Raw genomic sequence first — 24,796 nt, 5'->3', positions numbered from 1 at the left:
TAAAAATAGTTTTTCAATGCTAAATGTTCGTATTTATAGAAATTTATTTTAAATCACCTCTGTACATTGAGCCGCAGTCTAGTCAGCTTTGTCAAATCTTGCAATACAGTGAAAGGCCTATTTTATGCCAAACTGCTCAAGGTTACACCTGCAAGTGCCCCCTGTTCTGATTGTCTGAAGGATTATATAATAATATAATCCTTTGGTTCTCTTAAAAAAAAATCTGTGCATCTGCACCTTATGCAGGGGAAGGCTTACTCCAGCAAACATTCAGCCAAGACCTCTAATTGTCCTAAACCTGGTGTAACAAGAACCAGCAAGTCATTAACTCGCCTGCTGCCCATTGGAAAAATTTGCTCCATACAGTTTTAGAAAATGTTACATAAATAGATTATGCTATAGATGACAGAACAGTTAATAGGACTTGTAGTACAGATAAAACCTTCTTAACTTTATTTTTCACAGATAGAAACATGAAAGGAGAATGAGAAAAGGAATCCGTTTTCCACTATTTTTGTGTGACAGAATGAGAGAAACATTTAAATGCCACTGGGGATGGAATAGTTAATGTTTCTCTGCCATCCCTTAATGGGAGTATGGAGAGTGAGATCAGCTTGCATTCTGCTCTGTGGTGTTTAGTTTAATAATCACACTCCTCTGGGAGCTTTGGGAAACAGTTCCTGACAGCTTAAGGGAGTGAGGGGGATGTGACTGCTGAGACTTGTGGAAACATTTGCTGCAGTTTTATAGAATGACATTTTTCCCCCCCTTAGACTAAAGTGTGTGCTTTAATTTTGTAGATATCCTGTTCAGTTCAGCTTAGGCAGTATGTGATGCCAAACAGCCATTTATTAATAATCTCCCATAGGGTTTCATTTGGTGCAGCATCATCCCAAAATGCGGTTAAATGATAATGTCTTGGTTATGATTTAGTGTATTGATTTCCAGCTCCCAGGCACCTCTTTGTTTAATAACAATCTAATCTTGGTGCTATTGTATTCTCTAAGCCTGCAGATGAGGTGTGAACTTCATTTAAAGCCCAAGTCATTATTCCATAGCAGTTTCTCTGGGAGGCAAGTGTAAAGGCAAAACATCTTAATTTACATTTCAACTTGTCAGGATTCACTATCTTCCATCCTCCTGTCCAATCTGGTTTTGAATGAGAGTGTCAACATATCATCATGTTCAAACTAATTCTAGAAGCTGGCTTGAAGTTCTTTTTCTTGCTTTTTGCATCCTTTTTTTTCCCCCTCACAGGTAAACATGTTTGGCTAATTTGATAAATAGCCTCTGTATCCTGGGGTTTTTTAACATGCAGCTCTAGTATGTGTAAACATGAGCACAAACCTGTAAAGAGTTAATTCAGTCCCAATCAAATATTTATTCTCAATACCGTGAATGGGGGTTGTCAGCTAATTCAGCCAGGATGAGTTAATTTACTTGCAACATAAATATGAGCTGTAGACCAAACAAAATCTGCTCATAAAGCATGAACAGAAAACAGCTTTTTCCTCATGACTTACAAATGTGAATGAGTCTTGCTGTTAGACTGCTGACAGAGCCTCTTAAAATATGTTTAGAGTATTTCCTCTGTTGTGAATGGATTTTGTAAGCCTTGTGGGTATTGTATGTATGCAGAGGAACACATGCATTTGACTTCTGTGTGATTGCAATTTCCTTCACCAGTTACTTCAATGTAATTGAATCCCTAAAAATACACCTTCTGAATGCTGCTGAAAGGAGTCCATGAGAACAGGGTTTATCACTGATATCTGAAGCCTTCCACCAACCTCTTTCTGATTTTTTTCTCAAGGGACAATGGTGATGCTATTTCTGTAAGAACAAAACCAAGGTAGCTTTGATGTAAAATGGTACCTGCATTCATCAGATTCAATGAGATTAAGGTGAGGTTTGTGGCTTCACAGAGTTACTTGGTCTGCCTTTGGTTAGATCAGTGCCGTCTGTCATGGATCAGCTGGGGCCTAAACTGACACTGGGCCAGCAGCTCCCCTCCTTTCTCCTAGAAGGTCTGAGGTTTCAGAAGTGCCTTGTGAATGAAAGCTCACACATTCCCTGTGCCTCACAAGCCATTACTATCCTGGGTTGGAAGGGATCCTCAGAGATGTCTCTCTAGAGCAGAGATACTTATCAGACACAGGAACAGTCTCTGGCTTTGCTAGCAAAGGCTCAGCTGATGGGGAATCCAGTTACTCTCAGTTGTCTCTCAGCTCAGCTGTTTCCTTTTGTTATGTTTTCTGCCACAAAAAAAGCAATAGGCTGTATCTTCAAATCATCTTCAGCTACCCAAATTTGTGAGCCTCCCCATTCTACTTTACAGTGGTTTATAAGCTATTCATGTTCTTCATCATGGGATCATGAAGAACTGTGAGGAAACATTTTTACAACATGTACATGTATTTATTATGATTTTTTTTCCTCTTTTGAGTCCGACTTAGGCCCAAGAAAGACTGGAATAAGCACAGAGGTTCACAGAGACAGCTTTCTCCAGTAACTTTCTTCTGATATGCTGTGTGTATGCACTGTTGTTTTTCTTCTTTTGTTACCTACATGAATATTTGAGGCTTTTTCATTCAGCTGATGGGGAAGTAAATGATTTATATGCTTAGGCCACTGAAATTAATGCAGATCTGCTTTTCTCCTTTGCATCCTGCCGTGGTTCCATACTGTGAGTAGAAGGAGGTTACTATGGCATTTCTGTCAGGAATCCTTCCTTCTTTAGAAAGGTGTGTGCCAAATGGCTGTTGGTGGGCCTGAGACTCAACTTGATGTATATGTCATTTATCTATAATGGAAGGATACCTCCAACACTTTAAGCCTTCTTTAAGGAGTGAAAAAGTATGTGGCAGTTGTTATTTGTGATGTTACATCATTTCACATTTTGCCTTGCTTTCCTGAGTCAGGGGGTGGGTGGAAAGGGGGCATTTGGGCTCTACGCTGAAAGACTGCAAGGCAACCTCAAAATCTTTTGGAAAAGATAAGTGCAGGAAGCTACTTTCTGTCAAAATCTTGTTCTTAGTGAATTATTTCTTTGTGAATAGGTACTAGGTGGATTTCTTGTGCTGTTTTCAACTCTAAGGATCTCAATATCTCAGTCTGGGTTTCCTGAAACGTGTCAGACTATGGAAAACACTCTGCACAACCAGTTATGACTGTTTTAAAATGGGTGCTTCTCAATAACTTTGTGACATCAATTGCCAGTTAACATTTCTTCATAGTTTAATTTAAATTTTAAAAAGAGAAGGAGGCTGGTTTTGGTCATAGCCCAAAGAAAGCCAAAAATATAAAAGTCCATATTTTCTCCACAGAGAAAGAGATGCATCTCCTAATGTCCAGTATCCGTGTCTTCTCTGACTTCAGAAGCCACTCCAATACTGGATGCAGACCAAAACCTATCATTTTTTTCATCTTCTCTGGATTTTTCCCTCCTTCCCTCCAGTAGTACTTTTAAAGAATTATGCTTTTAATGAATTTTGGGATCTAACTTTGGACCTTCCTTCTGTTTTTTTTCCTGTTACATCCTTACATCCCTCTGCTACCTGAAAGTATTTTTTTCCTCTAAACATGCTGCTTCACTTGATGTTTTAACTAAATTTGTTATCTTTTTTAAACTCAGTATGTTTTTCTGATTGACCATTGGTTCCTGGGGTATTTTTACATGATGGTGCCAGGAGTAAAGAAATTGTTAATTTCTACTTTCGTTTATTCTTTTTCAGTGTCGTTGGTGAAAGTTAGTTGGTTCTCTGTAAAGAGAACTTATGCTTATCTGTAAGCTAACTCCTTACAATAACCAAAAGTAAGATTGGAATGCCTGCATTTCCTTGCATTTCTGGTTTCTCCATCGTTTTGTGAATTCATCTCTCATTATTTTGTTTTCTGACTGTTGTCTGGAGGCAGCAGTCAGCTGATATGTCTTACAAGCCCCTTTTGTGTATTTGGGTGTTTGCCCTGAGTTGATCAGACATGTTCCAGAGGGCCTTGTGCCTTCACTTGCTCCAGCATTTTCTTTCATCCTTTTCCATTGATCTCAGGCTTTATGTCTTACTTATATAAACCCTGACTTGGCATGTGATACCCAGAATATTTCAGCAACAATTAACTGTGTCTAGGATTCTATTTGTCATAGAATTCTTATTCCTTTATTAGAAGTGCACTAAGCAAGATCTCTGCTTTATGAGAAGTCACATATTGGTATTTTATGGTGAATGTAAATACCTGATTCCAAGGAGGGGTTTCCTGAGTCTGCTGGCCAAATTTGGCCCAGTATCATGCTGGGGTACCTTTCAGGCAGCCTGTTTCAATTGCAAGGTCCTATTTAGCACTGAGCTGGAATTTTTCATATGTAAATGTTGAATTAGACTTATATGTGAACTTGCTTCACATAGTCATCAACAAAATAAACCAAATTCCAAGACTGTGTAAGCAGTCCTTTTAAATAATTTTTTGTTTGGTTTTCTCTTGTTACATAGTTCCACACAACTTTGCCATTCTTTTTAGCATTATTGCTGGTCAGCCATAGGTTGTAGCTCTTACAAGCTTCTGCAAAATCAGATATTTTAATCATTATTATCAAAACAGTTCAGCTTGTATTTGTGAATATATTGCTGCAGAGAGCAAGGACGGATCAGGTTTGCTTCTGTTTTTTTCTTTCTCATTCTCTAGGTAACCAACACAAAAAAATAACTGCACAAAAATGGCAATAAAATAGGCATTTTTTAAAAATCATACCCTTTTACATTCCCTGAGAATATTAAAATAACATTGGTAAATTTTTAATGTTTAGGAAATATTAATGCATTATTTTAACCTGACAGGGTCTGCTTTTCATGAACAAATGTCAAACCGAATTTTATACTGCGGTGTTAGAAAGTTGTAAATGTGCCTTTGACATTAATAGGAATTGTAGGTACTTTAATAAACGTTTCCAAAGGACATGTTTCCTCAAATGCTTACAGTTCTATGTAGATGGTTAGTCTTCCTCATACATTTCTGTCTCCAGTTTGTACTGAGTGCAAATTGTGCGTATGACTTGAATGAAAACTTAATTTATTATGATAGAGTAGCTGTATTTTGTGAGCTAGCAGAGCCAGCTGTGGTGCTGGTTCAGCATGTGAACTCTGCCACTACAGAATGATTTCTCATCCATCCTGTTTATGGCACAGAACTATTAATTTCTCTCTACCCAGTGCAGAACTCTCAGGGATCTTTGTTTTATGGGGAAGTCCAGGTTTTAACACAGGATAAATAATTTGAAAATCACATTTTTTAAATCTTTACTCTGTTATTCTTTTCATGTGGAAGGCAGTAAGGTGAGAATGTCCTCTTAATGCAGTGCAATGAGTTTTGGAGAAAGATCCCAGCTTTGTTCAGCTCCGTTTTACAGTTGCCCAGCAAAGGTCAGAGGTGAGGAGTTGCTCAAGAACCACGGTGGCACAAACATGATACTCCCTTGGCAAGGGCTGTAACACACACAGGGCTGTGCAGGAGCCAGCCCTGCCCAGGGACACAGCTCACTCCTGGCTCCCTCCAGAGCACAGACTGTGCCCAGCCCAGCACTGGGCACCTGGGGGAGCTGCTGGATGTCCTGCCTGGAGCACCTGCTGGAGTGGTTTCCTTTTGGTTTTCTGGGAGATGTGATGTGTGGCTTGTAAAGTCAGGAGGGTTGGATCCTTGTGACTGCAATTACCGGGCTTAGATATTAATTTCTGAAGAATGCTGGACAGGCTGTCTCTGTAAGATGCTTAGTTGCAGTTAGAAGCAGCCAGGCAGCCAACACTGGCCACTCCAGCAGTTGTGGTGGCCTTGAATTAAACAATTGACCCCATTAGAATACATGTAACAGAGAGTTTTTTGTATCTTAGCTGTACATTGATTTCTCTTTCTGAGAGCTGAACAAATGTCTGCTGGGGTTTAGGTTTTACTCTTACCTGACCTTGAATAGAGCAAGTCTGAGTTTAAAGCGTGTTTGCCTCAGCTATGCAGCAGACCATTGTGTTGGCTGCTTAGCCCTTCACTATTTACTAGAGAACTTTCCAGTTTGAAAAGGCCTTGTTCCTAGGTATGACAGATGTGTTGCAGTTTATATAAGACAGAAATTTGGAGCAGGAGCATTTCTCTTGCATTAAATTGATGCTCACAGCAGTCTTTGTATTGTGTGCAGCTATCTTTAGAAATAGCTGGATATATCTGTGCCCTCAGTGAAATGTAGAAAGCAGCACTACTGAGGAGGTATTTCATTATTTAAAAGGTGAATGTTAAGATTCACTGCTGCTGATGCTCTGTACATGACACAAACTGTAGATACAACACTTGGTGCTAAATTAAAGAATAACAGAACTGAGATAGAGATGGTATTGCTGAGCTTATCCTGCTGACAATCCCTTAGCAATAAGTTGCCTCCTCAAAATGTTCCTTCTCCTCAATTTTTCTCCGGAGTTTAAATTCAACTTTTTTTTTCTTCTCTTCTATTTTTTTTCTCCATAAGAGACCCAAGAGCTTGAGAACTGTTTGTTTATAAATAATGAAATTGCCCCTAGTTGGGTATGCCCTGAGACAAGAATTCAATCATTGCTCTACTTTGGGTGCCAGCTCTGACAAGAGTTAGGCAGTGGTTCAGTGGATGAGCTGTCAACTTTAATCCTCATACTTAGAATTTATATAGCAAGTATATTTAGTGAAGTAGTTTCTGTTTTCCTAGAAACCTTTAAAAGCCTGCAAATATTGTCATCCTTACTTTAATTTAAGCCATCGTCGTATTCTACAGTTTACTGTCCTTATTTTCACTGTCATGTTTATTTTTGCTGATATTGTAGAAGTGGTCATTCTGCAGTAGTTTGACCTTCTAACAGGTTATTTATTAAAGACGTTGGAGAATTGCTGTGCAAAGCACATTGCAAAGGCGACCACCTCAGTACTTCAAACAGTGCAGTAAAGGTATTTCTCCATGACAAGTTTAGAAGTGGTCTGTATCTGCCTGTGTGGTTGTTCTGAAATTTTGCACAGCTCCTCTCTAATTCCTAAGCACCAATGACCTTTGAACTGCAATTTAGGTATCCAGTCAGCAGAAGTATTTCTGGAGAAATGGCAGCCTGTGGATAACTGTTGTGTAAAAGTAGAGAATGGAAAGCCCTACCTCTCTTCTTAGTGCTCCGCTCACCCGTGCTGGGATTATCTCGGCATAGAGGGTATGTGGCTTTGTGCTTCCATGCTTTTGTGGTGAAATGTGTAGCTTCTCTCAAACCTCTGCACGAAAAACATGTATCCTGACATCTGGGTGTCAGCACGTTTGTCAAAGAGCCGAGTGGAGTAGTAATGAAAATAGGTGAAAGTGCAGCAAAAATCATTTATTTGTTGGGTTTTCATCAGATGTTTTCTTGTTACCTTTCTAGGTCCGATGTTGTTGTTCTGTGCTTTTCAATTGCTAATCCTAATTCCCTGAATCATGTGAAAACAATGTGGTATCAAGAAATCAAGCACTTCTGTCCTCGCACACCTGTCATCCTGGTGGGCTGCCAGCTGGACCTTCGCTATGCGGATCTCGAGGCTGTTAACAGAGCCAGACGGCCTTTGGCAAGGTAAAGTTTAAACAAAAATAAGAAGTTAAAAAAAGAATCACCTTGGTAATCAGGTACAGCACTTGCAAGAGAAACTGGAGAGCCTAGTTTCCTAGTTTTCTTTTTTTTTTTTAGTACGATGAGAATATATGTGCTTTCTTCTTTTTTTCATTCTCTTGTCTGAGTTGGTTAGTTCTTTAACACACATTGTTATTAAGTTTCCCACAAAATTTTTGCACATTGGTTATCTGAATGTATTTGGGTGGCAGAATACTACTTTAAGACAGATGGTAATGATTATTGAATGTTTTCTTATGTATCTTTCTCCATGAACATGTGTATCATATCCTGCCCTCTCACTATGGCCAGGTACTATTTTAAACTGGCAGATTCTACTCAAATTTTTTTAATTCTCAATTTTTTTTTTTTTTTTTTTTTTTGTAAATGTAATCCCAGATCATAGCAGAAAATGTAATGGTTGCAAATTAAACTTCTAAAAGTTCTGAAATTAAAAGAGAGTTTGGGGTCTGTTCTAGATCTGTTTGTTTCTTCTTCCAGATTCAAAATACAGCCATTCATATATTTGGCCACAACAGTCCCACAGTAACTGGCGTGCTTCTAATTTATTCCTTTTATGGGAATTTCAATGAGATCAAATTCACAGAAATTATATCCATGATTATGTAATTAATGACTGTATTGTAACAAATTTCCATAAAGAGATGGAATTAATATCTTCTGGTCCCTTAGAAAACTTTGCATTGCATTGCATTACAGTCAAACTCTTGACTTAGCAATATAGTTTTTATAAGTCTGTTTGTTTATTAAACATTTCTTTGTTGTGAAGGTGAGGGTGGATGGGCTTTTTGGTTGACTCTTTGAAAGGAAATGGTCTTTGTTCAAAACTCTTCTTCTGCCCTAATCCTCCTCAGTGATTTCACCATTAGTAAGTTTGAGTCAGAACTCTGCATGTCTGGCACAGACTTCTGCCACCTGAACTGGTTATTTATTAGCTGGCACTCAACAAGCTGTTGTCTGGGGCATGTTCTGTTCGTGCCAGCTCGTGTCTGCCCAACATGGTGGGCTCAGAGAACACACTCTTGGGTCATGTCTTCTGGGGAGATGATTTTTTTTTTGCTGGGAAAATGGATCCTAGCCCAGACTTTTTACTGGTTTGTTTACACTGCATCATATACTAGAGCTGCTCTGGAAATTCACGAGTTCCCACATATTACTTCTACAGCCAAAACAAGCCTGTCTCTTGCAGTCTGTGTTCAGTTATTCTTTTGTCTTAGGTTACTGTGTTTTTAAAAAGCATGACTTAAGAAATATTTCCATTTCATATTTAACTGTATTTCTGGCATTTTTTATGTCATGAGAATTTCCATTTGTGCTAAATGATGGATACAAAGAAAGGTTCTGACAGAATATCTGAGTAGGAGTGGTAGGAAGTTTACTAAATAATGAAAGTTCTCAAGTATCCTATCAAATTTTTTTACTGTAAATTTCACTTCAAGGAAGAGGCAGCTCCATTTTGCATAAACAATTTCTACATATATTTAGTAACATTGCAAAGACATCAACAAAATTTAACAAAATTACAAGTATGCGCTATTCTAAAACTGTGGAGTCATGATTGTAGATTTCCAAAGGGCTTAGTGTGCTCAGTTTTATATTTTGTTTCATTTGAACAATAATTATTTTGGATTTCATGCTGAATGTTTGGTAAAATTCCATGCTTTCTAGCATAACTTTGTGTGAAAAGGTTTATTTTTTGTTTAACCCTAGGCCGATAAAAAGGGGAGACATTTTGCCGCCAGAGAGAGGCAGAGAGGTCGCCAAGGAACTCGGGATACCCTACTATGAAACCAGTGTATTTGACCAGTTTGGGATTAAAGATGTGTTTGACAATGCAATTAGAGCTGCCCTGATCTCCAGAAGACACCTGCAATTCTGGAAATCTCATTTGAAGAAGGTGCAAAAACCTTTGCTTCAGGCTCCATTCCTACCTCCAAAAGCCCCTCCTCCAGTTATCAAAATTCCTGAGTGTCTCATGCCGAGCGTGAATGAAGCTGGATATTTATTGGACAGCCCGCTGTGCGCAGATGTCATGTTTGTTCTTCAGGAGCAGGACTGCATTTTTGCTCACAAGATTTACCTAGCTACCTCCTCTTCAAAGTTTTATGACCTTTTCTTAATGGAATGTGAGGAAAGTCCAGACTTGGACGAAATACAGTGTAACAAAGAAAATACAAATAAGGATGTTCTTACAAGTAACTTTGAGACAAACAGTGACAGTGATGAGGCATCCTTGAAATCTCCTGATGTTAAAATTCCCCCACCAGAGAGTAGTGAGTCTTTAAAGATGCTACAACTTGAGTCTGGTGAAACAAACTCTGTAGCAAGATCTCTGTCCTCCTGGGGTAAGGGATTTGTTAGTGTGCATAAGGAAATGCAAGTGAATCCCGTCTCAAAGCGGACGTGTCCTGTAACTGTGGTAAAAATGGATTCGTCTGTGCAAGCCGCACCCTTTAAAACTGTTTTGCAGTTTTTATACACAGGCCAACTGGATGAAAACGAAAAAGACCTCACCAGACTGGCTCAGATTGCAGAAATCTTGGAAGTATTTGACTTGCGAATGATGGTGGAGAATATAATGAATAAAGAAGCCTTCATGAATCAAGAGATTACTAAAGCATTTCATGTCAGAAAAGCTAATCGCATTAAAGAGTGCCTTTGCAAAGGGACATTTTCTGGTAAGTAAATACATGCTTAAGCAGGAAGAGAATTATTTTTTTTCTCATCCATGTTACTGTCACTTCATAGACTTCAAACAAAGTGACAGCTTACATTGTTCTGAGAGGAGGGATGACCCCAAAATTATGGTGTTACTCATGCCAACTGTTCCAACCTGGGATTCTTTAGTTTCATTTCTCAAAATCTACTCACAGCTGTTAAAGCAACCTAATTCTCAGAAATGTTTTACATCCAATATCCTCATTTACAAGCAAGGCTTTTCATTAACTATTTAAAATGAAAGAGTTATTTTTGAGGTGGAGGTGATGGGAAATGAAGGAAGCCCTTGGTTAAGAGCATGCAAGTGAAACACATTCTTGAGACAAGGTTACACCTTAAACAGAGACTTGCAGCACTCCTGTGCCTTTGTTCCCATGGCAGATGTGACATTTAAATTGGACGATGGAAGCATCAAGGCCCACAAGCCACTGCTGATCTGCAGCTGTGAGTGGATGTCTGCTATGTTTGGAGGATCATTTATTGAAAGCTCCAACAGTGAGGTATTTGTCTATTTTTGCCTCTTTTGTTTACAATGTCAGATGGGTTTAGGATGATGGAAGCATCATCTATTTGAAAGGTTGCAACAATCTCTAGGATCAGGGATTTATTTTTCCTTGCAAACCTGGGCAGCTTTTCTTCTTAAAGCATTAAATAAGGTTGCCCAGGAAGACAGCATACTTTCTCCAATGCACAAGTCTTCCTCCAGCCCTGGAGTGTGTGTTTAAGCCCAAAGTCCTGTAAAATGTTAAATATGGGGAAGGAAATTTAAGTATTAATTTGTGAATTTCTTTAAAATATATTTTTAGATTTTGTGCATGTATATTTATATAATCAAAATCACTGCAAAGAATACTAGGGGCAGAGACATCGATAAAGAAATTAAAGGTAAAAAAGGGTTAAAGAACATAGGAGTGTTAAACTAGAAAAGGGAGCTGTTTTCACAGTAGAAACTGAGCTAACTTTAGGAGTTCTACTAACTTTAGTAGAAACTCAGCATAGATTCTGTAATGCATCATTTTGTCCCCTGGAGTAAAGCAGGTATATAGTACAGTTTAAAATATCTCAATGCTTTGAATAAGATTTTGCAGAAGAAGTCATGTGCCTTCATAGTCTGTTTTTCAAATTCTAAACACTCTGCTAGTGTTTTTTCTTGTGCCATATCCAGGATTGGTTTTTTTTTTGGGGGCGGGGGTGGGGGTTGGGGATTTTTTTGGTTGGTTTTCTTGTTGCTTTCCATACAATTATGCTCATATGAAGTGTTCAAATTTAATATTCTGATAGATATTTTTCTACTTAGATTTTTCTGGCTTCTAATACAACTGTAAACATAATTTCTTTCCCAGAGGCATACTGAACAAGTGGTTCAATAAAAATACATAGTTTGATTCTAGTATGCAACATTTGGCAATGCAGAACATGCAGTTATTTTCTATCAATCTATTTTTAATTATTAGCTTCACAGTCTTATCTCATCTTTCCAATTTAAAATATTTAGCTTCCATTTTGTAAAGTAAAACATTCAGTAATGCTTTTGGAAGTTTTAAAATACAGGTAGATATGAAGTGCATGGTTTACAAATAATAAAAACCATCTATTTTTACATATTACCTTTTCTGTATTTGGGGCAAATTTTATAAACTCATTCATTAAATTACAGTTCTCTGCATTAACAAAAATCTATCAATAATGAATGAGTTTCACAACTAGCTGCTCTCATTTGGAGGACTGAGCTGCTTCCCAGAGTGGTTGGCTGATGTGCATGAAAGGTTTATGCTTTAGCATGAGAAATGAGACAGTTTTTGTCCTAGTTTTAGTGGCTTCATTCCATGCTGGTTACACTCATTACATGTGTGGGGCAAAAAGGGCTTACATTTTTTTTCCTCATTTTTTCAATTCTTAGTTCCTTCTCAGCCTTGTTTACCTGGATAATTTGGTTATTTGCCAAAAGACTAAGAGGGGTGGTTTTACTGTTATCTTTTGTTTTCTGTTATTCTCAGAATTCACAGAATATCCCTTGCCAGGAGCAGATAGATTGCATTCCTCAAGGAGTCCACCACGGGAGCTTTGGCATGGGAAGTGCTCAGTGTCTGTTCTGTGTAGCTGTCAATTTGCAGGCTAGAGAGTATTGAACAGATTCACTCTTTGATGTGGATCCAATTCCAGCTTGGATATAACCTGGCAAAGGATCTGACTCTGGAGCACCGCTTACCTGTTGGCAGTGTCTTGAACTTGGATGGGAAATTTCTGCTTTGAAAAATGTTTTCCCTGCATTTCTGAAATACCTTGAAGAGAAAAAGAGTCAAGCAAAGTGAGAGAAGTGAAATACAGCTGCTCTATGAAAATTCCTTAATAATTAGAAATTATTTTCTTAAATATCTTTTCCAGGTAGTTCTGCCCAACATAAACAAGACCTCCATGCAAGCAGTTTTAGATTACTTATATACCAAGCAGCTGTCCTCCAGTCAGGAACTGGACACCCTTGAGTTAATTGCATTGGCAAATAGGTTTTGCCTTCCTCACCTGATTGCTCTAGCAGGTAACAATTTGTGGCCTTGTCCAATGCAGTATCTTCTGCAACAGCTGAAATGTGCTTTAATGGTTTTTGGAACACGTAAGATTTTCTCAAGTGTCAGAGAAAATAATGTTTTTTTTCTTAGAGGGATATTGTAATGGAAATTGATATTTTCACACAGAGAAATGTATTTTCCTTCCTCTTGCCTTTTTTAGTTTCATGCTAATCCAGCTCAGAACACTGAAGTTTTCTGTGCTTTAAAAACAGAGTAAACCTTCTCTTCAGCATTGAGGATAATGTCTGTGGATTGTAATATCCATTCTGTTGTTAATTTATCTAAAACCAGGAAGAACTCTGGGTTTTCCATTAAGTAATGAATGAAGTGCTCCACTTTGTATTTCTGTTCAAAGAGAGTAACTGAGCCAAAGTTTATCTCGATGATCATGGTTTTTTTGAAATGCTGTCTAGGTCCCTTTTCACTAGATGGGAATTGGATATTTTGGTATATCCATGGGGATTTAACCGTCATTTCAGGAAAAAGACCTTTTCAATCTCATATTTAAAGAAAAGTTACATGTTAGAATACCAATAAAGTTTTAAAAATAAATCCATAGACAACCCAGAGCTCTAAGGTTGTTTGGGTTGTGTTGTTGTGTCTAATTTGTTTCTCTCTATGTCAGTAATTTGGCATTGTTCTGAAGACACAACCAAGACCAAAACTCAGAGAAAGCTGTACACCTACCTACAGAACTACATTTAGGCAAAATTTAATCACATACCAAACCCTGGCTCTCATTCAGTTGTGCATCAGGACTGTCTCTTGTCTTTACTGTTTCTGATAGACCAAATCTATTGCCAGATTTTATTTGCATATTTTATCCAAAGTTTTGGGTATTTTTAAAGTAATTGCAGTGTAAACATACATACAGTATTAAGAATATTTAATTCCATTTAATTCTTGGTGAAATAATTTTGCGTCCAAAGGCTACTACCAACAATTGAACCCAGTGGAATCAAACCAACTGTTAATATTTCCCAAAAAGCCACTCAGACTTTTAAGATTCTAGGAAAAGGTTAAGGAGAATCTTGAACTGTTGGGGGGGCTGTTCAGCCTTCATCTGAATCCTAGGAAAAGCTGATCTGAAAACCTAAAGAGGGCCTGAAGTGACCTTTATCAATGCTGTGTGTATCCTCATTAATAAATAATTCAGTGGCAAGTGCACTGTTCATTAAAAGCTTCGTATGACTGAAAAGAGAACAGCTGATCCATATTTCTAATTTAAATTGAATATTATACCCATTCCAGAGAGAGACTAGTGGCTGCTGAACTATAAGTGGCTATGAACCACATCTTCAGCCACAGCTCTAAAGGTCAGACTTTGACTTTCCCTAAATCTCAGCTTGCCAAGGATATCTGTGTGAATGTGGCCCCTGCACAAAGCTGTTTAACACCAGGAGGAGGGAGAACATGCTGCCTGGGTTCTTTGTTCCCAGTAGATTATGTGACCTTGCAGTGTGCCTGTTTCCCCTGTAAGTGATGGGTTTTCTCCCCAACAGAGCAGCATGCAGTGCAAGAGCTGACAAAGGCCTCCATGAGCGGTGTTGCAATAGATGGAGAAGTCCTCTCCTATTTGGAGCTGGCACAGGTCAGTGTACACAGCCTTCTGAAGATATTCTGGTCAGCTGCAGGACTTGCTTTTAGCTCCCCACTGGTTCTGAGCATTGCTTCCAAGTGGCTCAAAGTCTGCAGTTCTGAGAATGCCTGACGATACACCTTAGTTTTATCTTCTATTTTAAATAAGGTGTTTTCATTAGTTCAAAGGTAAAATATTCCTTTAAGTAACCTCAGAGGAGTTGTCTTTCAAAAATATATTTTAGTTTGTCTTGGTTGTGGAACTTGCAAGCTTTGTGTTCTCATGACCATGGTGCCCTACCATGAACAGCAATGAAACTGTTCAGCTTTGTAATGGTGATTGATTCTTGCATTCCTTTCAATTCAGTTCTTGGAGATATATTTAGACCTGTTCTGCAAAGGCAACGTTTCTTGAATACTTAAACTGGCTACTTAAAGTCAATCATCTGATAATTCAGAGTATGTGCAAATCTTCTTTATGTTCAAATGCATTTCAGTAGTTTTTGAATCCTGTAAATAATTAAGAGAGAGCCCTCAGCTCACCATTAAACTGCACACCTGTTTCCCAAAATGCAACAGGCTCCCAGCTACAGTGCAACAAGCTAAAATATTGTTTAAATTTTATTATTCTTGATTTCACACTAACAATGAGTCAGCTGCAGCTTGGCTTGAAGTAGCACTAAAACACTGCACAAAAGTAGCACTAAAACACTGGCCACCATGATTCCCTGCACCTGTTTTCGAGACCCTCTATGCAATACTTGTAATCCTGTTGCAAAACCAGAACTGAGCCCCTCCCAAGAGAAAGCAGCTTGCTTGACTTCATTTTTATCTTAAGAAGGGCAATTTTTCCTTTATTTCCTTCTCCTGGTTGGAGACAGAAGCAATGTCTCTAACTACTGTTAGAATACCCTCTATGGTCAGTACCTAGCTTGTGTTTATAACCTGAGATCAGAGCTGGCAGTCAGAATGAACACCTGGGAGAGTACAGCCAGGTACCATCTGTTGGGACCATTCTAGCTTTAGCTGTTAATAGGGGCTGCAAAATGAATGGTAACCCCAGCAAATGAAATAAGCTCTTTGTTTTCCTTCACAGTTTCACAATGCTAACCAGCTGGCAGCTTGGTGCTTGCACTACATCTGCACCAATTACAACAGCGTTTGCTCCAAGTTCCGCAAGGAAATCAAAGCTAAATCCTCAGGTATGGGCAACTTCCCCACCAGTCTTCATTGAGTTTCTCCTTCTTTCTCCCCACCCAGTTGATTAAACATAAAGACAAAGATGAGCTCATGTAGCTAAGCCATGAGACCCAATCTCTGTGCTATCTTGAACAGCATTCATAAATTCTTATCTGCAAAGAAAGAAATCATTAGCCTGATTGCTGGGCAAGCATCATGTTATCTATTTCAGTGAGGCTAAAAGGAACAGAGCTCTTTCCAGGCTCTGCAATGAAAAATATGCTCTGTAAAGGCCTTGCTTCTTTATAGTTTTTGGTGAACTAATGCCTCTTGTGTGTAACCACTTTCAAAGTCTCTTCACACTTAAGGTATTTGAGGAAACTAAGTGAATCCTTGATAAACAATCCAGCAAAGAGAATGGATAAATTACTAGTGGCATAGCTTTTTGCAAGACATTTCTGGGATTTCTGTATCTTACTGGCACCTTTGGGCATTTTTTTAATTGTTTCTTTTTAATCAGATAATCAAGAATATTTTGAGAGGCATCGGTGGCCGCCTGTGTGGTATTTAAAGGAAGAAGATCACTACCAGCGAGTTAAAAAGGAGAGAGAAAAGGAAGATGTTGCACTGAACAAACATCATTCAAAGCGGAAATGGTGCTTCTGGAATTCTTCTGCTGTAGTTGCCTGAACAAAGCAAATAAGTGGAAATGCATAGCCAGAAATTAGTCTTATTGTTAGAAATAAGATATAGTTCAGGTTTTCAGGAAACTGTGTTCCACATGTGCATTTATTTCTGCTAGGGTCAAAAGCACAAGCTCACTGAAAATGAGCCTGGAACAGCTCTTTGAAGTCATATGTATATTTTTGACTGGTAAGCAGATAAATGTCAACCATTATTACATTACTTTTTATACAAAAAAAACCCAAATCCAGCATTAATGTTTCAATCTCCAGTTGGGAAATATTTTTATACTGTCTGGTGTATTTTGTTCGGATAAAACTCTGGATACTGTTTTATTTTACAGACCACGAAATAACCATGTAGCAGCTTTGTAATTAGATTTTAACTATTTTTACTATGCGAGTACAGTGAAATAGACAATCTTCAGTCATAAGAGACTGCTTTTAGAGTATCTCATAAAAAGTCATCTTAGGAAAAAAAATCTAGTTGTCTACTATAGGTTGTCTTTTTCAAACTAAGTACTGTGCACTGGTAATATAATTATATGGTTATTTCCCCTTTTTAAAGCAAAGGGTTAGAATAAGATCCCATAACTACAAGATATAGAGTGCTTGATCTTTGCTCAGCTGAATAATAGACAGTATAATTACCTGTTCAACTGCAGGCAAATGTATTTCTAATATTTGCCGTGTAAGTACAAATAATTATGACTATGTGGGCCATGTGAAATCTAGTGATTCTAAGTATTCAGAGGTTTTATACGTCTAGATCAAAGAGGATATTTCTAAAATCATTTAGAAGGGCTTATTAATTTATATCCTTATACAAGTATGGATCTGAATGCAAAAAGCAGTTACACTGCTTGCATTTGAATTACTGCATGGCAGTTACCTTGTTCTGCAGGATCTTCACCATTCAGCCATTCCTCATGCTGAATTCTTTTTTGCTTCAGTGCAAGCAAATGAAAGGGCTGCACAAACAAGTAGATGTTATCTAGTGTTCCAGCATTTTGTAAGTGAGGAAGGGTCTTCACATACAAGATTACTTCAGTTTGATCCAAACTCTTTTATAGCTCTTCCCAGGTAGAACTGAGAGTCCTAGGTTATTTTTAAGCAGGTGATATATTTCCTGTGGAAGTAGATGTTCCCAGAACGCTGGGGGCAGACTGCTGGCAGAAAGGCAGGAATTCTGCACAAGTCATGCAAGACAAGAAAAAGCTTACAGTGTTTCCAAATAGCCTGTGTGTTTATGACTTTTTATCAACCATTACTCTAAAGCTGCAGTGTTACACTAGACTATATAAGGATGAAAGCATTTTTTAAAAGACCAAAACTAAAATACCTAGACTGTAGAACATACACATGCAATCCTGTGCAGTGTCTCAGGCACAGCTCTGTAACAAAGGTAGTATTGTGTTTTAGGTTTGTTAATACTGTTCTGTGCTGGCAGCTCAGCACACAAATGTGAAAAGCTGTTTGTTTGTTTGTTTGTTTGTTTGTTTGTTTGTCTGTCTGTGGTTTTTTTCTCTGGATCCAAAGGCAAAGCAGTACAGTCACCCCCCAGCACTGTAGGTCAGGAAAGGCTTTGGCCTGAAAGCCATAAACACCTCGACATATTTGCATTCTGCAAGGACTCGTGCTCAGCTGAGGCTACCACAGCTGGGTGGTAGGAGCTACCCAGCACAGGAGAGGCTGCTTTACAAACCTTTATGAGGAAAGCAATGAGAGATTCATCACCGTGTGGTGATAAAGAAGGGCTATAAATGATGGTTGCAAATATGTCTCCTTAATTCTTGGTCAGTGACAATGAGGACAAGAACATGGAATGAGAGAAGACGTATCAAGACTGAGATAAATAGCTGTTGTCATAAAATGTTAACCAGTCACATTTTAAGTAAGTATTGCTACTAGGTTTTACACAACCAAAGCTACTGTATGATTGTAATCTTGCCAAACTAATGAATATATAAATGAACCTGAGGTATATGCAATAATATCCAGTTATTCTAGTTATCAGCTACTATAACCAAGTGGCTGGTTCATTTGGTTAATGCTGTCTATGGCCTTTAATCTTGGTGGCTATTTTGTGTTTTTTATTTTGGAAAAAAAAAAGTCAATAAAACTGTTTAGTTACAAATTGTCTCCTAGCTCTTTGAAAAAACTTCCTTAATTTTGCCTTGCATCCTTCCCTTTTTAGTGCTGCTTGTAAACATTCAGTTGTGCTTTCACTGAATTTTACTGAACTTTTGCATATTTGCATAGCACATTAGGATTTATGGTCGGGAATGTCACAAGAAAATCCTACAGAGTTTGCATATGATACTGGAAGGTTGGTGTTTGTCTTTTACTGTTAAACTGCACAGCAAAAGAAAAACCTCTTTCCACTTTTCCCCACAGTTTCTAATATTTAATTAGCATGATGTTACTCAAGGGACATGAAACTAATTGGTCATGACAGACACAGGGAGGAAAAATGTAGGTAAACAGCAGGATGTCTGTGAGGTTTTCAGTACGCTCTAAAATTTATACAAACACTGTTTTCCCCATTTTCTCACTGCCTTAGTTGTCAACCATCTTACAGAATTCCTCATTACCTATTAGCAAACCCTCAGCAACTACCTTCCTGAATATAGTTTATTTAATTGATAGATGTGTAAAGTTGGTACTTTTCTAGACAATTTTTTGCAAGACATGCAAAGAATGCCATGTTAAGATCTTTGAAAAAAATCACAAAGCAATGCCAATGACAATGAAAGTAAGCACATTCAGTACAGTATTTGTTTTTCAAGTGCTAATTTATGAAAATGTTACATATCTAATTTACTTTTGGGAGCAAAATTTTATTTTCTTTGAACTTGCCATTAGTAAAGGTAATGGAGTGGTGATGTCAGGTGTAAAAATGTTTCTCTTGTTTATGATAAAAGCAGTAGCATGGGAGGAAGGAGCAAATCAAATGCATTGCTCTCCAGGGTATTCTTTTTGAAATGTTAAGACCAATATTAAGAAGTCTTTGTTTCTGGGAAGTCTCATTCATCTTACCTCCTAGAAAACAATGTTTTCCTATTTGTTCTTCAAGACAGAATTTCTGCCAGCAACTTTCTCTGCACCACAAACCAGTTTCTGTGGCTTCCTACCCAAAAGTAGCCCACTAAAGTCAGAAATGGAGTAGTTGTATAAGATGGGAGTGGCCAGACTTCAGGCACAGCTCCCTGATTTCATTCACTGAAGAACTGCTCTTCGCAGTCCTTTAGTCAGATCAGGCCTCAAAGTGAGCAAAGGTAAGCTAGACAGTACTAAAAATGTGGGTATGTTAAGAAGTAGTTGCCTAGTAGAGGAGAGTAATCTGGAAATCCCTTCTGAGCCCTGAAAGCATGATTCTCACAGAGGGAGTAAGGAAAAGCAGCACAGTGATTTATTGCCCTAATTATTCAGCAGCTTGCCTACAGATAGCCCTCAAGAATAGCTCATGCCTAGAGAAGTGTTTGATTTGTAAAATTGGGGGATTTTTTTTTTTCCATGTTCAAATAACAAGCACTGATAGAGCAACTGAAGGCATCTTGGAAATCCTTCTCTAAAGTCAAGTCTCTCATCCTCTGTACAAAGAGGTTTAGATAAAGATCTAATGTACAGAAAAGGATTTAATTTTGGTACACAAACTCCAGCATGGTGACATATTTCAATTCTTCCAAACTTTAGGATTACAGTGTGGTGAAGAGATTTGCTTTGTCCGATGAAACTACAGTTTTGCCCCTATTCTGTCCCTTTTTCTTAAATCACAGGCTTTATACTCTTGTGACTGGATAGGCCAGCATTTATTTACTCTGAGTTGTATTCCAAAGTATGTACTGTGCAGTGAGATATCTTTAAGGTGTCTGCTTGCCACTCCTGAATCCCCTTAGATTTCTGGTCTATTAAAATGATCTAACAGCATTTGCATGAGTTTACTTCTCCTGCAGGCAAGATTCCCGTTGAAATGGATGAGACACTACACACACACACTCTGGGCTTTGAGGTGCCGCCTATTAATGAATTTCCACGTTATCGCTTGCCTGTGTTCCAAATCTCCCAAAGAAGTTAGCTCTGTGTACTGCATGCAGGATAAGACAGTGTGTTAGCAGTGATAATCCCCATCCTGAAGGCTCTACAATAGGATAATTCATTGTCAGTTAACTTATGCCTTTGCCCTTAGCTTAGAGAACACAACCCATGTCATGGATTCGCTTTGCACTAGCAGCCAGAGTAGTGAGACTATTGTATATTTATATATGCAAAACTAAATTCCTCACTGCTGCTGACATAAAAACCTTGATTTCTGGTGTAAATATGAAAAGCTTTTAGATCAAGGCTGCAGGAGGCTAAGATGAAAATTTGAACATTGGGAGAGGCAAGAATGGTTATGCTAATGTATCCTAGCTCTAGAGAAAATCAAACTGAAAAGGTAAAGCTGTGATTTAGGGTGAGCCTAGCATGGGACAACAGACTAGGCTCCTTTATAATTGTTCAGCCTCACCAGCTGGCTTGTAAGCAGGCCAGATAGCTATAACATCCCACTGGGATGTTCTGAAGCAACAAACATTCCCTAGAGGCAAGTCCTGCATCTCACTCCCACAGCATGGGGGGCACAGGTTACACTGAAAACATTACAGTACATTGCTAATTCATCTCAAGTCCTTTCCTGTACCGTGGTACCCCACAGTCTGTCCTTTGGCCTGCAGAGGTGTCCAGTACCACCTCCTGGACATCATATAACTGTTTTTGTCCCATCTTGAAAGATATTACAGAACAACTGCCTTACCCCAACACAGGAAGGATCTCCAGCCAATTTCCTTCCAAGTGGCAGCAGATACTGGAACAAAGCTCTGTGGCAGCCAAGTATTGGCCTGTTGAGCGATTTCAAGATAAAAATATATACATTAGCAAATTTGCAAAAATACTCAAAGCTAGAGACTGAGTGAAAACACAGGCATGAGCCATGAGCTGTGTGACTGCATAGACAGGAGTATTTCAGGTACCATCTGAAGATGCTAAATGGGGAGGGGGATATCCCCAGGAGATAGCAGCCCTGATGTTAAGCTTTAAGGAAAAGCAGCCTTTGCCATTAGATAGAAGTAGCAAGCTGGGTGCCATCCCTCTGTATTGCACAGGTCTGAGGCCATGGAGGGTGGTCTCACCCTCCACCCTTGCACTTATCTAAAATTTTAGATAAGCAGCCAGGTGATGACACTTCACAGTGAAGATTTTCATAAGAAATTTTCTTGCCTTTAACATTAAGAAAAGAAAGGATTCTTTAGTCCCCATTGGGATTAATATTTTTTTAATTTAAGGCTGTATAATAAGGATTACATGGCATTCAAGGTGTTAGTACTGAGCATTCAAATTATCCTCACAGGTTATAAAAAACCCCCTACAATTAGCAGTTTATGAGTATATGATTAAATTTGCATCTTAGTCATTAAAAATAAGCTGGTCATTCTGACTACATGATCAGATGTGATTGCCTCCACCACCCAATATTTTAAATATTAGTTATGCACTACATATTACAAAGAAATTTCTTTACATATTTCTCCTGGGACCTCAATTACAGCTGCTTGAAAAATTTTGTGGATCCCTGTGCTCTTTGTATCAAATTTACATTTTTCAATTACAGAGCGTCTAGGGTGAGTTTCTAAATAATTGGCAGATCTCATCATGTGTTGAAAATCAGATGATGGTGCCTTTTCCCATAAACACTCTAAAGAAAGGGAGTTTCTGAGGAGCCCCTGAGGACTCTCCAGGGCTGGAAGATCTCAATCCTGTCCTGCTCTTGCGCAGGAGCAGGACAGCTCTCCCTGCACAGGAAGAGCTGCATCAGCTCTCAGGGGATGTGATCGGGTGTCACCAGCCCTGCAGGCTGTAAGACATCCAACAGCACTCTGAAACAGCCTCAGCCAAGTGTGACCGCTCACACACTTACTGCTCATCTTCCATTGACTCCCTTAGGCTGCTCTGTTGAGGCAGCTCCTCCTCAGCTTTGCTCCCCCTTCATTTTGGCTGGCCAAGGAGAGCAAAGTCTGAGCATGCAGAGGTGATTTTTAGCCTGCTGAGCCCAGTGCCAGCTCTGGCAGGTGCTGCAGCTCCCACAGCTGCACAGCCCTGCACTTCTCAGCTCTCCAGAGTAGGAAAGGTAACAAGCTGTAGACTGATGTCTACCTTTAATGGAGTTTTTTATCTGCTCAGAGCGTCTGTTTGTTTGTTTACTGTAGTCACAGCAAGGTTTGTTTTCTGGAAGCTATTTGTTAAGAAGATAGGAGGAATAGGAAATAAAAAATGACTGTATCCAAAGATTATTGGGTGATTACCTCAAGATAATTGGGTAATTGAGTTAAAGACTTGCTTTCCTTTCTGCTTAGGCCTCCAGTATGTCTGAAGGTGAGGAGGTGACTGAATGTCAGTGCAGGCATTGCTGGCAGAATTTTCCTGTTAATAGAACAGATTGCTCCTGTGTAGCTGAACAGAGGGGCAAGGAAACTGGTGCCTGGGAGTTTGTTAGAATCCATGAAATTATTCATCTTCAATTTTTTCTGCAACTTAATTGGCAAGGCACTACAGTAGGTGCTGCAGGGCTCCAGGAAATGTTCTGTGCCCTGCACTGAGTGGGGGTACAGGGAGCACATGTGCCATGCATCTGTAAAAGGCAGGAACTTGCTGCAGCTGTAGGGGTAGGATTTAATGGCGTTGCTGCTTTCTTCTGGATCCATGGCTTTTGTTTTGACATTGCGCCCCTGCCCAGCCCATTAATGCAGAGACCAGAGCCAGGGAGTGTCATCCTACAACTACATTCTCCCTTGGGCTTCAAAAGATTGTTTACTTAAATCTAGTACCCAGACACTGAACAGAAATCTAGAAGTCTTACCCACTGCACTTTGAGCCCTTCTAAGCTGTTTTTCAGTCCCTGTCAGACTTCCCATGCAGAGCAGTCAAGCTGCAGAACTTGCCACATGACACTGGGGATGTGAAGAGCTTCGAGTTCCCAGGTAACCTGGAAAGGTTCATGGATAAGAAGTTTAGTGGGAGTTAATAAATGCATAGAAGAACATGCCTGACTGAGAAATTTCCAAAGTTGAACAAATAGCTGGGGGTTTGCAGAAGAGCTGTTGCTAACTGGTCATGCTGTCCTTTGTTTCTCTGGGCATCAGGTTCTGGCCACTGTCAGACACTGTGTAAGGGACAGAAAAATCCTTGGTCCCACCCAGCTGCACTCATCTCTTTGCTCCAGAAATGTTGGGATGAAGAATTCAGTGCAAGAGGGAGGCTTTTCCCACCTAACCATGTGCTCCTTTGCAAGGAGCCTACCTAAGAGCCCTATCCAACAGAGTTCTTCCCTTGCCCTCTTGCTGATCACCTTCCACTACTGAAAGTTCACGTGATCCTCTAATGCTACTGTTGTCACTGCTAATAATAAATCCAGGTGACATTGGTGGCAGCAGCTTAGCACACAGCGCTTCAGTGTGCTTTCACTGCACTACCTGCACTGAAAAGAATTATTGCACATTCACTAACCCACATCTTGGCAGGCTGTCCAGCATCCACAAGTGCCCATAACCACTCTAGCACACTTTGCACCGCCTGGGTGTTCATCCAGAAGTTGTACCATGTCACAGCTGCAGCTGGTCTGTGGCTGCAAAGATAAATTTGGCCATAACAGACCTCCAAACTGGATCAGCCTGGAAGTAAACAAGTCCCTGGGTGAGCAATGATAGGATGGATTTGAACTCAAATGGGAACCTTAGCCAATCCCTTCCAATCCTGAACGCAGACACATCACTGGCCAGGAGCTGGGCAGTGCTGAGAGCCCAGACAATCAGTTGTCCAAGCCCAGGAGTTTTGAACCCCCTATAAAAGGGGACACCACACAATAAACCACACTGTTTGTCTCATGATTGTCAGTGAGTCTGGTCATGAATCTGTCTCCAACCTACGACCAGTAATGTAATAGTGCCAGACTGGGCTCTGGATTCTTCTCTCTATTATTCAGCAAAGTTGAAACAGAAATGTTTTTTCCAGGGTCATGCAAATGATCAAGACCTATCCCTGATCTCTCCTCTCCCTTAGGTGCACAATTGAACATAATCAATGCTTGAATGGACCGTATGGTGTAAGCTACAGGCTCAAGTGCTCTCTCTGTGACTGCTTCATCAGCTATTTTCTTTCAGGGATGCATAAGACAGATCTCTAAATTCCCTTTTGGCCACAACTGCAATACCTAGCAAGTAAAATCCAGCCACCATATTTTACCCTTGTCCCTTCATCAGTCAGCTACACCATCTTCTTCTGATTTAGCTCAGCTAAGTGGAGCACTAGCCAAGTCAGAACCATTTGACACAGGCACTTGGCATTTCCTGAGCATCCTCATTCTTTGACAAGGCTTTAACTGGGCACA

General features: G+C 39.3%; 1 protein-coding gene across 3 annotated transcripts in view; it reads left to right on the top strand.

Moving 5' to 3' along the window:
* RHOBTB1 (Rho related BTB domain containing 1) overlaps window positions 1-18,511 on the top strand; it is a 50,029-nt gene extending 31,518 nt beyond the window's left edge. For 2 of the 3 annotated variants that reach the window (XM_083865995.1, XM_083865994.1), the window contains 7 exons: window positions 7,407-7,592; window positions 9,360-10,327; window positions 10,749-10,867; window positions 12,753-12,903; window positions 14,437-14,525; window positions 15,609-15,714; window positions 16,212-18,511. In XM_083865995.1, coding sequence (XP_083722121.1) covers window positions 7,407-7,592; window positions 9,360-10,327; window positions 10,749-10,867; window positions 12,753-12,903; window positions 14,437-14,525; window positions 15,609-15,714; window positions 16,212-16,381 — 1,789 coding nt within the window. In that variant the 3' untranslated portion in view covers window positions 16,382-18,511. Of the gene's footprint in view, window positions 1-7,106; window positions 7,203-7,406; window positions 7,593-9,359; window positions 10,328-10,748; window positions 10,868-12,752; window positions 12,904-14,436; window positions 14,526-15,608; window positions 15,715-16,211 lie in introns of those variants that run through there. The other variant, XM_083865996.1, reaches the window with a different exon arrangement.
* The last annotated feature ends 6,285 nt before the right edge of the window (window positions 18,512-24,796 follow it).

The sequence above is a fragment of the Zosterops lateralis genome (assembly GCF_965231275.1).
Source record: "Zosterops lateralis genome assembly, chromosome: 8".
In the NCBI taxonomy this organism is placed as follows: Eukaryota; Metazoa; Chordata; class Aves; order Passeriformes; family Zosteropidae; genus Zosterops; species Zosterops lateralis.
Note: the sequence above shows the minus strand (reverse complement) of the source record. Positions and strands in the feature narration are given on the sequence as shown.